Source organism: Halyomorpha halys, unplaced genomic scaffold (genome assembly GCF_000696795.3).
Source record: "Halyomorpha halys isolate HHAL.00 unplaced genomic scaffold, Hhal_1.1 Scaffold527.1, whole genome shotgun sequence".
Classification (NCBI taxonomy): Eukaryota; Metazoa; Arthropoda; class Insecta; order Hemiptera; family Pentatomidae; genus Halyomorpha; species Halyomorpha halys.
The window spans coordinates 146,641-163,342 of record NW_027107993.1 but is presented as its reverse complement, the minus strand read 5'-3'; the positions used below and the strand labels follow the sequence as shown (position 1 = coordinate 163,342).

The window sequence follows — 16,702 nt, the reverse complement described above, 5'->3', positions numbered from 1 at the left end:
GTATTTAGAAAGGATACTGTAGGACAGGATGGGATTTGTCAGGATTTATTTTGATTCTCCAGTTTTGACACCATTCTTCAATCGATGTTATGTGTGTCTGTAGTGTTTGTGATGCATTAGTTGGGTCGTTGTTTACAGACAGTATACATGTGTCATCAGCGTATGTTGTTAGGACTGTGTTAGGGTGAGTTGGGATGTCAGCTGTATAAACCGTATAAACAATGGGACCTAAGATACTTCCTTGAGGAACGAAATAAAAGTAAACTGTAGTTGTGGTTAAAAATGATGTAAAATGTGTGAAAATTTATATAAAAATGAACAAAGGAAATTTTCAAAAATGTTTTATATAATTTGTAACCACGCCATTATTTTTATTATGTTTATTTTTATTTCATGTTACCTCATTCCCTTACTGTTTTACTTAATTTTATTTGGTTTTATCTTTTCTAGATGAATTCTTAGCCAAGCTAAGTGGCTTCATTTGGAATTAAGACTTCCAATTTTTTTTTTTTTTAATGCTCTGCAAAGTTAAAATATTAATGGATACTAAAATTATTAATGGATCTGTTACCAACATACTAAATTATATTATCCAGAGGCAATCTAAATCTAAATCGAGACAGGGAGATACATCGCTCTACCTCAGTCCAGTCTACACCCTGGGTCTGTGTGCCTTCTTTTTTGTTTCATAAATACACATCTATTTCGAGGAGACGCCTCCAGGAGACTTTTATCCAGGTTTCGCTTTCGATGCGTATTACTAATTAAATAAAAAAAAATTTTTTTTTCCTACGCCACAGGAAGTGGGCTATTACGCCATTTTCCCTCTCGCAGCCCAATACAATTAAATAAAAAATAAAAACCTTTGTCAATTGTATCGTATTTACTCTTAAATGTAATTTAATTTTTTTTAAAATGATGAGGTGAAGAAAACTTCCCATTAGAATATTTTATTATTCTATGTTTTTTTCAGGAGTTACCCTATACTAATGTACTATTGTTTCCTCATGTTTGTCAATTTCCATTGTGAAATTTTGTCTTTTTTTTTTTTAGACACGAAACGGCCTTTTAGTCCACGCGAATATCATTTCTTCCTTAATGTCCCTACACGTTCTCCTCCTTTCTTTTCTTCCCACCTCTTCTTCGTTCTTTCAGACTAGAATCTTCTTTCTTCCTGGCTCCATACTCTCCCCCTTCTCACCTCTCTGGCACCCACAAGGGTCTTCCTTCATCTATCTTCCTTAATTTTTCCCTATATCCATCTCTATAGAAGCACTCTCGACTTGAGATTCCTAATTTCCCCGTTTCTTTTCTCATCTGCTTAATGTAGGGGCCCATCCCTTTATATTCCCACATTGTCCCAAAGATCTCCCTATTAATTCTGATCGGGTTCCTCCTGACCATATGACCTTTATATACGTATAGTTAAAATTTTTTTTAAACATTAAATAAATTTATTACTTTCATTTTTTGCACTCTTAATAAACAAACTAATCTGTTTCTAATTTAATCCCAGTACGCCGTGAAATAAGTCTTAGATTGTTATTCGGCATCCTTTGGTTGTAACGTCTGCTAGACTAGAAGGATCCTTCATGGAAATTTTAGGATAAGGGGCCTCTTAGATTATAGGTGCTTTTATCTCCCTCATGTGGAAAGCTAAGTAAAGTTCCAAGAGATCCCAGCTTTTCTCTCCTAGCCGCGTCTCTGGTTTTGAAAGCCTGTGGAATCTGAGTTAGAGCTCTAGAACGGTATACGCTCAGGTCTTGAATGGAAAAGTTGACTAACGCTTCATCAGCAAATTTATAAAATATTTCGGTGCAACTGCCGTTTCAACCTTCGAGAAGGATTATGGGGATGTTTGGTAATTTATAGGGATTTTACTGAGGGATTAAGGGGATGAATGAGTGTTGTGGAAGTTTGCAAATCTCGATGGGTTATCAGCAGAATTAAACAATATAATGGTTAAAATCTTGATTTTTTTAATGTTCGAAATTTAATAAACATTAAAAAATAATAATAATGTATTTACTAGAGATACTTTTATTGATTTTTTATAAAATTAATCATGAATTATTTCTTCAGTTATTGGTGTAAAATTATTGCGGAAGCACGTAATAAATAAGTATTTATCCTGTTTCTACAGCCGTGAGCCGACCCTGTGTGTTTTGGAGATAGAAAAATTACTTCCTTGTATATTCACTGTTCTAAAAACAGTGCTTCCTTAAAAAGTACTGAACCCTTGACCTTTCATGAGTGGTAACTGTTCATATTATTATTATCATCAAATTATGCCATGTGATTCCTTGTTTAGAATAAAACATTGTAATTAACAAACATTTTAACGTTGTGTAAGTTTTCATTTTTTCAGTTACCGTGTTTTACGATCCAGTGCCCCGATTTCTAAAAAAAAAAAATTACAATAAAGTTGTTTATAACCCTGAGTCAGCTCTGTGGGTTTGGAAGACCTCCGCGTTCACCCAGCATCAAAAAGTGGGTACCCTTAATTCGAGAAAAATCTGGGAAAGCGTGATTTTAACCGAATCACCTCCTTGCACAACCGTTGGTCAAGTAACAGTACTTCCTTATGAAGTACTCCACCTCTGACCCTTCACGGGTTGTTGCAGTAAAGATTTAATTTTTAATAAAGTTGTTTATAATGTATATATACTATATATTAGTGTAGTTAATATTAATAATAGTTTTAGAATTATTAATAATACTAATAGCATCATTAAGAAGTTGGGGAAGGTCTAGGGTGTAGCAATGCCAACATTTTATTTGGCTTGTAGTTTAGTTTAGTTATTTTTTAAATTATATTAATAACCATTATAATCCAACTTTTGCTTAGTCCTTGGCAATAGCTAACTCATTGTAGCGTAGAGGTGACACCCCTCCCCTCTCCTTCTGCTCCTGTGGATATCCCCCATCTAATACGGAACCTGAGTGACGTCCATGCTAATATTTGCCAAAGATGAAGGACGGGTTGGTATATTTCGGGTAGGCACAAGCGCTGTGCATTTGGCAAGCCCAGGCTCTTCGCTAGACCTATATATTATAGTTAGACCTTTTGTATAAGGCAGCAATTGGAGAATTAAATACCCTTTTTTTTTTGGATTTATTTATTTCTTGAAATTTACAACTGTATTATGATATAAAAATACTTTTAGTGAATTTGATGTTAGATTACAATGTTATGATACATAAATGTAGAGAAACTACCCATTGGTGACAAGGTCTCGAGGGCATCTTCTTTTCAGGCGCCTCGGAGGGTTGTCAGGAATGGAAGAGGAAGCAAGGTTAGAAACTAGTAGGTTTGGATGATTGGAGAGTTTATAATGGAAGGATTTATATCTTTTTCGGGTTAGATCGGTTACATATGGAGGACTTTATGTATGATTTTATTTGTGACAAAGTAAGGAGCATTGAGGATTTTATGAAGGATCTTGGATTGTAAGGATTGGATACGGGACGAATTAGTTGGTTTAACCTTGTTTCCTATCCATAAAGAAGACTTAAATTTTTGGACAGAAGGCGCGAGCTAAGCAATTTCGAAATATAAAAACAAGAAACATTTTCCACCATTAATTTCACTTTTATTTCCTCATCAATTTTGTTTTTTCTATTTACCGTAGAACCTATTTACTTATAACTATCTACCTGTTCAAACTTATTTCCTCCTATATCTATATCACCGGAATTGTTCTCATTTATACTACTAACCATATATTTTGTTTTATCCGTATTTATTTCGATACCTTGTTCCTTACTAGAGTTTATCAACGTAGTTGTATTTAGTTTTATAGTTTGCTTATTCTCACCTAATAATACCAAATAGTATGATAAATTTTATACCTTACCATTTTCAGTTAGATCTCTATCAGAGTTGAGCTATATTGAATATTTGAGCTATATTGGATGCCTAAGCAAAAGAATTGGGTGGCATTTGATCAAATTGATTTTGGACTATCTGGGTACTTACAGGGAATGTAGATTCCATCAAAATCCAAGTAAACTGTTTCGATGATTAAGATATTCTGTTTATTTCCTGCTCGAATACAAAGCTTCGAGTGGTCAAGAACAAAAAAAAAAAAAAAAAAATAGAAATATGATTCAGTTAAGACACACAAGCTGGTGAGCGGCACGGTGAAAACGTGACGCAGCGAACCGGGGCCAGCCGACACGAAAAGAGGTAGATGCTAATAGGAATTTCCAATTAGTTGTCTGTTGGAGTGCCAAGTTATACAATGCCAAAAGGAGATATTTCATTAAATAACAATGTAAATTAAAAACTGATTGTTGTATTTATCATGGATATTAATATGTATAAAAGAACAAATATCTGTCCATAAATCTATATAAATAAAATCTATCCAAAAAATGCCAATTGCCTATGAAGTTTTTAAAAAAAAATTATTTATTGCTATTTACAACTGTACATTAAAATACATTTAGTAAATTGGATCACAGTTAAATTAGAATGTTACAGACGTGTAGAGAAACTACCCATTGGTAGCACTCTAATGACGTTTTACATTAGCAGGTCTCGTGGCCATCTTCTTTTCAGGCGCCTCGGAGTATTTCAGGAATGGAAGAGGAAGTGAGGCTAGAAACAAGTGGGTTTGAGTGGTTAGGGAGTTTGTAATGGAATGATTGATATCTAGTTCGGGTTAGATCGGTTACATATGGAACATTAAGGTCTTTATCTATGATTCTATTTGTGACAAAATAAGAAGCATTGAGGATTTTAGGAAGGATTTTGGATTGCAATGTTTGGATACGAGAGGAATTCGAAGGTTTAGTGGAGTCCCAAAGCTCAACTCCGTATAATAAGATTGGCCTTATTACAGTCATGTAGATCAGTCTTTTGTAATGAGTTGGAAGTTTAGACCGTTTGAAATTTTTAATGTTGATTTCTCTTATGGTAGGTGGAGGCATGTTATTGGGGTGAGTTAAATGGTTTTCTATTTAAAAAAAAAATTGATACCTATATCCTATTTGCTGGAAGATTTCCAGTTGGCATTCAAGAAAGATACAAAATAGTAATAAAAAAAACAAACTATTCAATGGTAACAAAGGTTTCGTCCCCACTTTGCTGGGCTTCGTCAAGGCCGATGCTTAAAGGTTTCCGTACCTTCAACAATCTTGAAACTTTAAGGATCAGCCCTGCCTAAGCCCTTTAAAATGCAGCGAGACGTTTGTTACCATTAAATAGTTTTTTACTATTTGGTACCTTTATTGACCGCCACCCGGACTATCTTCCTACAATATACTTTATACGGTCAACTATCTTCTTCCAACACTGTAACAAGAAAATTAGAATACATATACAAAGAGAGTAAGAAATTATACAAAAATATTTAAAAAATAAGAAATAGACTAATTATGTTAAGAAAATATAATATAGATGAATAGGAAACCTTGTACGTCTACTTCAACAGTCTTAAACCTTCAAGCATTAGCCCTCACGAAGCCCTGCAAAGTGGGGCGAAACGTTAGTTACCATTAATTAGTTGTTTACTACTTTGTACCTTTATTACTATATTCCTATATAAATCCTATTCGTTTTACGAATAACTCGAAAACTACTAATTTAAAATTATGTGATAAATCCCACCAAATCACATTTACCCTTCGACGTAAACCCATGACCTCTTCCCCTACAATATCCTTTAATAATACCCCACTTATTCCTGTCGAACAGATCCGTTACTTAGGACTACATCTCGACAAACGACTGACATGGAATCCTCATACAAGACTAAAAAGACAAGAAACTGCTCGTAGATTCCGACTATTGGAACATTTATTAGACAAACGGTCTAAATTACCAATCCATTACAAAAGACTGATCTACATGACTATTATAAGGCCTATCTGGACATACGGAGTTGAGCTTTGGGGCTCCACTAAACCATCAAATTCCTTCAGAATCCAATCCTTACAGTCCAAAATCCTTCGTAAAATCCTTAATGCTCCATACTTTGTCACAAATCAAGTCATCCATCTGGACCTCAATGTTCCATATGTTGCCGATTTGGCCAGAGCCAGATACCGTTCCTTCCATAATAAACTTCTCAACCACCCAAATCCACTTGTTTCTAACCTGGCTTCTCCTGCATTTCCTAATAATCCTCCTAGGCGTCTGAAAAGAAGATGGCCTCGAGATCTTCTCCTCTAGAAATGTTATTGGAGTTCTATCAGTGGGTAGATTCTACACATGGTTTTATCATGTCACTATGTCACCTACAGCAAATTTACTTGTTGTATATGTGTGTATACAGTGGTAAATAACAATAAATAAATTATTAAAAAAAAAAAAATTATGTGAAATTCTCTTCAAAACAAAATGATCTAAATCAGACCAGTAGGTGCGAAGGGTTTTATCTCTGTTTATTTATATATATATTTATATATTAATAATGTCGTGTTTGAAATAATCCTGTTCTAGGTTTTAAAAAAAAAAATTTCTAAGCCTTAAAAATAAAATCAATATAAGACACTTTAACAATATTCAATATCACTTTTTCTGTAAAAAATAAATTTTGATTAATACAGAAGGCATTTTATGTCGAAAGTAATGACTAGTTTAGATTATTTCATTCACTGCTATTGCTTCACCTTCGATTACATTAAACACATCCATTCACTTTGTCTTCAGATCGTAATATCAAACATTACTGTGAGCTGTGGATGAATCAGGAGGAAAATTTGAAGTTTTATTTATAAAATTCCGTGATTATTCAATTAAAGTTTTGATAAACAATTTCGATCAGTGAGGCAGGCGTATCGGGTATACAATCCCGCAAAACAAACTTACATGACCCAATTTACCCCGAAAAGACTAAAGAGGTTTTATTCTTCGGAAGGAGACGAGTCAATTAGTTCATAATAACTGTGAAAAAACGTATACTTCTGAGCTTCGTGTCAAAAAGTTTTATTTTGTTCATAACTTTTAAACCCATGGTGACAGAACATTTTGAAATAACATGTAAATCGCTCCAGTATTTCAAAATTTTAATGTGGATAAAGATTCGAAATATTGCCTTATTTATTATTATTTTTCCTATCTTTAACCTGTTTATTTGTATTTTAACTTATTTATTCATTTAACTAACTTTTTGTTTTTTAAATCTATTTAGTATTATCGATTTTTATTATACTGATCTATTATTTTTATATTGCTATCTATGATATATGATTCAAGTTATAGCATTGCGGTGTTTAAGATGGGCGTGTAAGGTTGTAGGGCTTAGTAACGAACGGATCCCTAAAATGTTAATAAACACTGAACCGACGTGTAAACTTCCGAGGAGTAGACCGAAACGTAGATGGGAGGATTGCGTTAAATCTGATTTAGTAGAATTGGGTTTGGAGGAAGATCACTGGAAGGATGAATGTAGAGAGCGGTTGGTGGTATCGGCATCGAACCTTCGGTTTCGTTAGGCTTTCATTATTATTGTTATTGTTATCTAATGATAAATTCTCTTAATTTGTTTAACGTATCAAACGTGGTTTGTGGATCACTGTAGAGGGGAGGTATGAGAGGGTGAAATAGGGAGAATAAAATTGCCAAATAAATGCAAAATAATTCTCAATTGGAATAAAATTGTTTGTAAAAGGATAGGGTAGAAAATAATAGTTGATGTAAATAAATGTAAATATATGTAGTAAGAGAGAGAGAAATGCTTTATTCATCCATGCTGGCCAAATACATGGGGTTGCTGCATTACACAGCATACTAATCAATATATCATCGGACATATATACAACACATATATTTACATGATATTATAAAAAAGAAAGAAAACAGTTGTTTTTTTTCCCACCATTTAACAATTTTTATTTCATTTTATCCACAAATTCACTCTCCCGAATTCCCCCTTTCAGATCCTCTCTGAAGTGACCCGTTGAACAAATTCACCATTAGAGAGCGATGTGAGATCAAACCAGAGAAATAATAGTCACAGCAGTAGATCAGTTTACAGTAAAACAAACAAATAAATTACGTTTTACTAAAACAAAATTACTACATAACTTTAAAGGAAAATATAATAAAAAGTTGGTTAAAAGAAATTCTTTTAAATTGTCCGATTATTATTATGCTGTAACAACCTAATTTATAAGGCAGAATGGCTAAATAAATCATTGCTATCTAGATAAAAATCTTATTTTATTTTATTTTTTATATATAAATAAAGATTCGAGCCTTCGTAATTTTTATATTGACGATATAATTACTCACCTAAATAGATTTATTTTATTATTTCTGTGTATAATTTTAATCACTAATTAAATAATATTTGAAATTTGACCTTATGGATTTAAATAAATTTATCCACCATGTGCGAATGATGTGAATGTGCAGGTCGCTTAGAGGATGCTACACGTACCGGTTATAGGAATGCAGCGGTACAGCATGTTGTACGGGCTACGGTACACTTCAGTTCATTGCCCTCCACCAGCTGTTGTATATATTCATTAGATTGCGAGAATTCAAAAATATTGATGAATAATATGAATTACATATAATTGTATGATACTGAAAACTATGCATTGTGGGTAGATAGCTTTTAATTGAATATTTCTTTTGACTGTTTTATCAATGCACTATTTGCTTGATTTTTTGTATTTAGTCTTTCACCCTGTTAAAGTGACCTCAAATCGGTCACTGGTAGGAAGCTCCAAAAGAACAAAAAAATCAACAATATATATCTAAAAACATAATCATATCTTTCATTCAAGATAAAATCAAATGACTAAACTGAATAATCAAAAGAAATAAACAAATTTACAAAATTAATAACCATATATAAATAAAATACCGAATATCTGAGACTCCGATTGGTCAGACATATTTCTACATACTGTTACATCAAGAAATACGTAAATGCAGGACCATTCTCACGAAAAATTTCCGATGTGATCAAAATTGGGTGGATCCACGTCCATACTGATTCAATTAATGAATCCAATTGTCTAATTTTAATTAAATTAAATACCACCATGGGACTCATCGAACGCTGTTGCTTTATTGTCATTAATCACAATAACAATAAAATGTCGAAACAACACATAACGGGTCTGGTAAATAGATTATACGAACGACTAATGGCGAATAGTCAGCTGATTAAAAGACCGTAGATTGTTGACACGCTGCTAGGCAACGCTCAACTCCCACAAACCGTTATTCCTACATATTTTTTTTAAATAATTTATTTATTGTTATTTACAACTGTATAAAAATATATACAACAAGTAAATTTGCTTTAGGGGACATAGCGACATAGCGACACAAACAAGTGGAGAATCTACCCACTGATAGAACTCCAATAACATTTCTAGAGAAGATCTCGAGGCCATCTTCTTTTCAGACGCCTAGGAGGATTATTACGTAATAAAGGAGAATCCAGGCTGGAAACAAGTGGATTTGGGTGTTTGGGAAGTTTATCATGGAAGGATTGGTATCTCGTTCTGGCCAAATTGGCAACATTTGAGACATTGAGGTCCTAATGGATGACTTGATTCGTGACGTAAGGAGTGACTTGATTCGTTAAGTAAGGAGCATTAAGTATTTTACGGAGGATTTTGGACTGTAAGGACTGTATTCGGAAGGAATTTGATGCTTTAGTGGAGGCCCAAAGCTCAACTCCATATGTCCACATAGGCCTTATAATAGTCATGTAGATCAGTCTTTTGTAATGAATTGGAAGTTTAAACCGTTTGTCCCGTAACTACTGTAATAGTCGAAATCGACGAGCAGTTTCCTGCCTTTTCATTCCTACATTTAAATATGATACAAAATATAAATACATCATTTAAAAAAATAAAAATAAAATAATACAAATAAAATTAAATGTTGTTAAATTAAATATTAAGATTATTTACAAATTAATCATTGAACTTGGCGTGAACATAACCATTGCTGGATACTTGTATATTATAATTAAGTTAATGTAAATTATCCAGAGTTTAAATTTATTCTAACCATGGTTAGAATATTTATTATTAGAATAAGTTACTGAGGTAACCTGTAAGTTCTTAAAGTAACTTTTTAAAGGTGCTTAAAGAAAACTAGTAAAACTTAAAGGAGTGCTAGAACTATTACCCCTACGAAGATAAGTGTCATAAACTACTTTATAGTAAGTTAAATTTCCTTTATTTTAAGTGTTAGCAGATATATGTGCGTCTTATCTATGGATATATTTTATCAAAAATCCAAAATTTTTCACGAACAACTAGAAATTAACATTTTGTGAGTTTATTTTGCCAAATATCATAAAAACTACTACTATAAAGAATCCAAATAATACAATCCGATTTTATATATATATATTTGATAATCAAAATAATTCATTAGAATAAAAGTCTTAAGATGTGAATATCTTCTAAACAAAGCTTATGGGCATATCTTTACAGAATTTTTTTCCCTTGTTTTGAGATCCTTTATTTATATTTTAAGTTAGGACACTTAACCCTGAAACACACTCTATAGTATGTATTACCGTTAAGTATAAGCGTTTTGTTTTGTATATTCTATAGATTGATGGTTAGACAATGCTAGAGGATATAGGACAAGGAAGGGTCCCTGCTGCTTTAGCTGTTTACAATATTGCTTCTGCTGGAGCTCATGTTACCTCAGCCTGTTCAAGTTACGCATATCAGCATCAGCTCTAGGTCGATCAGCACAACGCTCCGTGTTTCTTCTCAGTTACTTTCCTTATTGTATTGCGTTGCTTTGTTTTAATATGCAGACAGAAAAAAAAATTATTTTTAATTGTACGTATTCATGTAGTACCGCAGAGTAGGGTTAATTTCTTTACTGAGATACTTCTACAGACTGTCTCAAAGCTAGTGGGGATATCACAAAGTAAACCCAATCTACCGAATACGTCAAACACCCACACAACACAAACAAAAACTGATTGTAGGAAGAAAATCCAGGTGGTGGTCAATAAAGGTATGAAAATAGTAAACGAAAACTATTTATTGTTTAATAACCAATGTATAATAATAATGGTTAACTATTTATTTATTTATTGTTAACCAACCTTTCGCCCCACTTATACAGGGCTTCGTCAGTGTGAAACAAAGATGGCAACGCAAACGATTGCGTAGAGTCGTCATCTTTGTTTTATTCTTACAAATCTGACGAAGGCCTTCGAAATAGGGCGAAACGTAGGTTAACAATAAATAACTATTTATTATACACTACATAACTATGCTTTTTTTTAAATAATTTGATACCTTCACTGACTGTCACTCGAACTGTCTTACTACAATCTACTTCATATTGCCAATTGTCATCTTCCAAAAAAAAAACAAAAAAAAAAAAAAACATACGTCAGATGTACTACTGTGCACGTTTGCCAAGCAATAGGAAATTCGCTCATACACAAACTGGGTGAATGGGTTATTTGGATTGGCTGATACGAGTTGGCCTTTGCGGGTGTCAGGTGTCGGGACGAATGAAAGGTCCCTTGTGCTGCATTCACAGGTTTGTTTTCAGTTCGCATTGCTTTAGAACTGCCAACAGGTGAATATTTGTACTCTTCGTGTTTTAATTAATATAAGAATTCTTCCTATCTTTGGATTAAAATATTATATATTTTAAACTGCCATCGATTCGGCGTAAATTAGTTGTTTTTTTTTTGCATATATTTGTTTAACAAGACAATACAATTTTTTTTTTATTCATTCCCTCAACGTTCTGAAGGCGGCCCCCATAAGGTCAAATTTTGATGTTGTCTTTTGGTGCCTCAACACGTTTGCCAAACAATGACAAATTCGCGCATGCGCTAGCGTGTAGATGGGTTATTAGGATTGGCTGATACAAGTTAGTCTGAATTTGCAGCCGGCCCGTCGTGTGTCGGTTTTTGAACACAAATTAACGTACTTCTACTGTATCCACACCAATAAAAATTGCCAACTGATGAATAATTGTGCTTTACGTGTCTTAATTAATTATAGAATTACCTCAATTAATTCTTAATTGGTTATAGATTATAGAGTTAATAAAACTCTTGTCTAAGATTGTATATGAATTAATGAAGAGTTGAAGTGGCTTTACCGTTCCTTCTATCTTAAATATTTTCTTGCTTCCTTCCTCTACCATGTTATCCAATCCCGCCGCCCATCGTACATCTCTGATATTCTTCAATTTAAATCAGTGCAATCCCGCAATACCTACTCATGACCGTCAGACTTAAATGTATGTAACTGCCCATCGAAAGCAGCCTTTGGTAGATCTTTTCTTATCCGTTCCTCTTCCCTATGGTTTCTATTCTCTCCTTTATTCGTAGTTCTAACACCCTTCTAATCTTCTAATAATAGCAATTGAATCCATTCTTCTAATGATAACAATTGAAAGTTTCAAATAAGGTATATATATTTTCTGTATTTTATATTTCAGATTTTCGTTCATACTTGTAAATATATATACAGACATTGTACCTTTTAATTTAATATTTTTAGTTTAATTGCATTTGATTTATTATCAGAAGTGACATGTGGTTTTGTTTTATTTTTTCTATTCTTATTTTATTTATTCTGTTAATTATTGTTGTTCATTTTTATCTTTTCAAATTCATTATTTTATTATATTTTATGACGTTTTATAATTTTATTTATATTTTGTATTTTGCTCTAAGGCTTTAAAGCCTAATTTTGACGCCTGTATATTATTCTAAAGAGATCATCCCAGAATAAATAAAGAATATTATTTTTATATAATTTTTATATTAACGCTATAATATAACGTTTTATAGATTCGGTGGAAATATATTGTTTCGAATTTTGTTAATTCATTTGAGCAGTTTATTTTTGAGTTAACATATCACAAATATATATTTATAAATACATTATATGTTTAGGTAGTTTAAATTAAAAAGTTTCTGATAAAAATTAAAGAGGTTAGAATTTATAGATTATGTAGTTCTATTTATATGAATTTTTATCATCTACAACCTTGATTACTGATATTCACGATTCCTTTTCATTTCGCTTGTCTTTATTGTGTTCATTTTTTATACTTTAAATCGTTTGTAATATCCGATAAAAGTCAAAAGAACACATTTATTTGTACAAGTCTTAGATTTGCGGCAAGTGGTGTAGATCCAGTATTAGTTGTAGATCATTGTGATTCCTTGTGTACAGGAGCCACTGACCGGGGGTACAAAGAACGGGGAGGATCGCTCCATTGGGGGAACCCTCCACTCCCGCCCTCCATGGTAGCCTTACTTATCTGGCTTTTCAAACAGGCAGTTATAGCGAGTAGGTTGGTTTGGTCGATGTAAGACGTGTCACTATCTCACAAGAGATCATAACATAAAAAAAAGGCTAACTTTTACTCGATTTAACTATTTTAAAGTTTCCTCTTCCCCGTTTTAAGCTTATATTTCAAAAGTCATAAAGGCCCGTCGCTCAACCAGGGGTCTTAGCGGGGCGGGTTCGGCCGAGAAGGATTGCCTGTTTTTTTTTGGTGGATTTGACTTTTTGAGACAGACTTTTAAAATAAATTTACTAACTTCTATTTTTTTAGTGCATTTTTTTATTAAATGATGAAATAAATAAACAATTGCTTTTGAAAAGCTATATAGAAACTGTAGAACTATTGTTACGGGTTGCACATCTAGTAGTACAAGAGCCGAGAAGAAAAAATAGCCGGGTAGTTATTTCAACCCAATGTTTGATTATTTTAATGAAAACTATTTATAAGTATTAGTTATAACTGATGAGTCTACCAAGTATAGTTAGGGGGAATAAAAAATGACGGCTATTTTATAACGTTAAAATGAATTAATTTTTATTCGGAGCTCTATATCTTAAAAAGTAGGAACAACACAAGAAAACCTAAGAGGACGTCATTTAAAGAAGAGCAAATTTGCTAAAATATGAGCCCTAATAGAGCTATTTACGTTAAATAGTTTTTGAAATATAGCGTTTTAAAAAGCAACATTTAATAAAAATGTACTAAAATATCTGTAGTTAGTGAATCTATCTATATCTCAGTAACCATTTGATGTACAAATGTCTATTGGCACTCAAATTAAAGTTAGTTTAACTTACTATGAAGTAGTTTATGACACTTATATTCGTAGGGGTAGTAGTTTTTATGATATTCACATATGAATTTGAATTTGGCAAATGAAAATTTGTCCGAACAACTGTAAATCAATTTATTTTAGCAAATTTCATGTAAACTATTACTCCTACGAAGATAAACATCATAAACTACTTTATAGCTCATTAAACTAGCTTTGATTTGAGTGCTAATAGACATCTGTACGTCAAATGATTTTTGAAATATAAATTTTGCATAATAAATTCACTAACTACTGATCTTTCAGTACGTCCCATACAACATTTTTATGAACTGTTGCTTTTTAAAAAGCTATATCTCGAAAACCATTTAACGTAAATAAATTTATTAGGGCTCATATTTTAGCAAATTTACTCTGCTTTAAATGATGTTCTCTTAGGTTTTCTTGTCAATTTTTTAAAACAGCCACCATTTTTTATTCTCCCTACCTATACTAGGCAGACTCATCAGTTTCGATTAGTAATTATACATAGTTTTCATTAAAGTAATCAAACTGCTTTTTTCTCCTCTTGAGCTATTGTACTATAGTCAGTGTAGCTTCCTTTCGGAGATGTCAATCGTTTGTCCTTAGTAGGAAATAGATAAGATAATTAACTGTTGAGCTGATAGGTAGCGGGTATTCATGTATAGTAAATAAATACTGCGATATGTAGTGCAGATTATTTCAGTAAGAGATATGCTGTTATCTATGAGGCAGTACAGATTGTTATACCTACGTCCTTGGGTGTCGTCATTTCAGTCGGTGTTCGCCCATGTCTCTGGCTGTCTCTAAGGTTAGCCATCTTTTGACTTATTTGTTTAATAATAATTTTTTTATCATCTTCCTTGTTCTTAAATCTTTTATTTTTAGTTTTAATTAACATATTATTTACTATTATTAACATATATAGCTACTTTTTGGAACAATTATTTATTACTCTCGTATGATTCTTTTCATATTTAGACTCACTTATTACAAATATTTATTTATTAGATTAATGATTTATTATACTGATTGTTTGAGTGTGATTTATTTTATTATTAACACAAACAACAATTGATGCACTTTTAATCTCGACTATTTATTTTAAAACATCTCTTTCGTTCCTTAGGCAATTTTCAAGAAGACAACCTATAAAATTAGTTTTCATATTATGATTACATTATTTTCTCACAAAATCATATTTTGAATTTACCTTAATCATTGATGTCATATATCCTTAAAATGTCTCTGTTGATTGCCCATATCATATCTTTAAAACAAAATAAATATAAAATAATTTCATAACAGTTTCAAACATTATTTTCAAATTTATTATTCATTTAAAAATTTTATTATTTCAATTCAAAACTATTCCACACGAAATAATGTCTTTCTTTAACCTCATTAATAACAAAACCTACCTTCAACAGGTTAGGACTCTGTTATCACTTTATCACTAAGTTTAATTTATTTTCAATTTAATTAACGTTCTTTTTTAATTTGTTGCTTATAACTTAACATTATTTAAAAACATAAATACTGTATTTTTATTATATACATACTTTTGTATAGATCATCCCCCTTTTTTTCACATATAAGTGTGCGTATATAGTATATATATACATCTGTATATCTCAAGAAGTGAACATTTCATTTTATAACTAATAATTGCATACATGTATTTATCTTACTTAAAATTTCAGAATTTTTTTTTTATTTTTTTTTACATAAACCATATTTTATAATCTTATTCTGCTTGCTCTTATACCTAGTTTAAATGTTTACCTAAGTGCTCAGATTTACTTCTGTCGATGTTCAGTAATCTGTTGTTTATTACATATGTCGTTTGCTAGGAAATCCTCATAAAACTGCACTACTTAATACCTCTATTGTATTGAATAATAATAAAATTAAATTAATCTATAAAATACATTCTAATAGATAATAACACTAAGAGAAGTTACATCTATATCAAAAATGGTTATAACAGCGAGGTTATAAATTGTTTTACTATAATTATTCAATAATACTTTAGAAACTAAAAGATGCTTAAAAAAAAATTAAAAAAAATTAGATTAGTGTTAAATACTGATAAAATAGAAGCCATTTTTTTTTCTATGGAACGATGCCCTATATTTCCATCGACTATAGATTTGAATAATACCCCTGTCCCTTTTGCCAAAACAGTCAAATACTTAGGAGTGACTTTATACAAAAAATTATTTTTTAACATTCCACATCAATTCGAAATTAGAAAACAAAAGAAAAAATTTATATCTAGTGTATCAATACTTTAATAAAAAATGAAAATTATCTAGTAGAAATAAACGATAATACGACATAAAGCAGTACTAAGACACATCTTAACTTATATCTGCCCCATATGGAGCTTATGCCACAACAATTTTTGTGATAATTTTTTGCAAATAAGTGACTGTGATAAAGAATTTAATTTTTTGTTTTAATGTGAAAATTGACTAATTAGAAATTGTTTAATTGACCTAGGCAGAGTAACCCTGCATGAAGTTATGTTTTTAAAATCATTTAGTTCAAAAATTGTATTAAGATTGTCCCTGAGGATGGCCGAACTGGCCGAAACGTCGGACTTGTAAAGAAAATAAAAGGTTTCGTGACTATAATGG

General features: G+C 31.7%; 1 protein-coding gene across 7 annotated transcripts in view; it reads left to right on the top strand.

Moving 5' to 3' along the window:
* Positions 1 to 16,702, top strand: part of LOC106683910 (trafficking kinesin-binding protein 1) — a 173,972-nt gene that overhangs the window by 20,760 nt on the left and 136,510 nt on the right. The window contains exon 1 of one of the 7 annotated variants that reach the window (XM_014425661.3): positions 14,778 to 14,871. The exons of the other annotated variants lie outside the window; for them this stretch is intronic. Coding sequence (XP_014281147.1) covers positions 14,851 to 14,871 — 21 coding nt within the window. The 5' untranslated portion in view covers positions 14,778 to 14,850. Of the gene's footprint in view, positions 1 to 14,777; positions 14,872 to 16,702 lie in introns of those variants that run through there. 7 annotated transcript variants of the gene reach the window in all.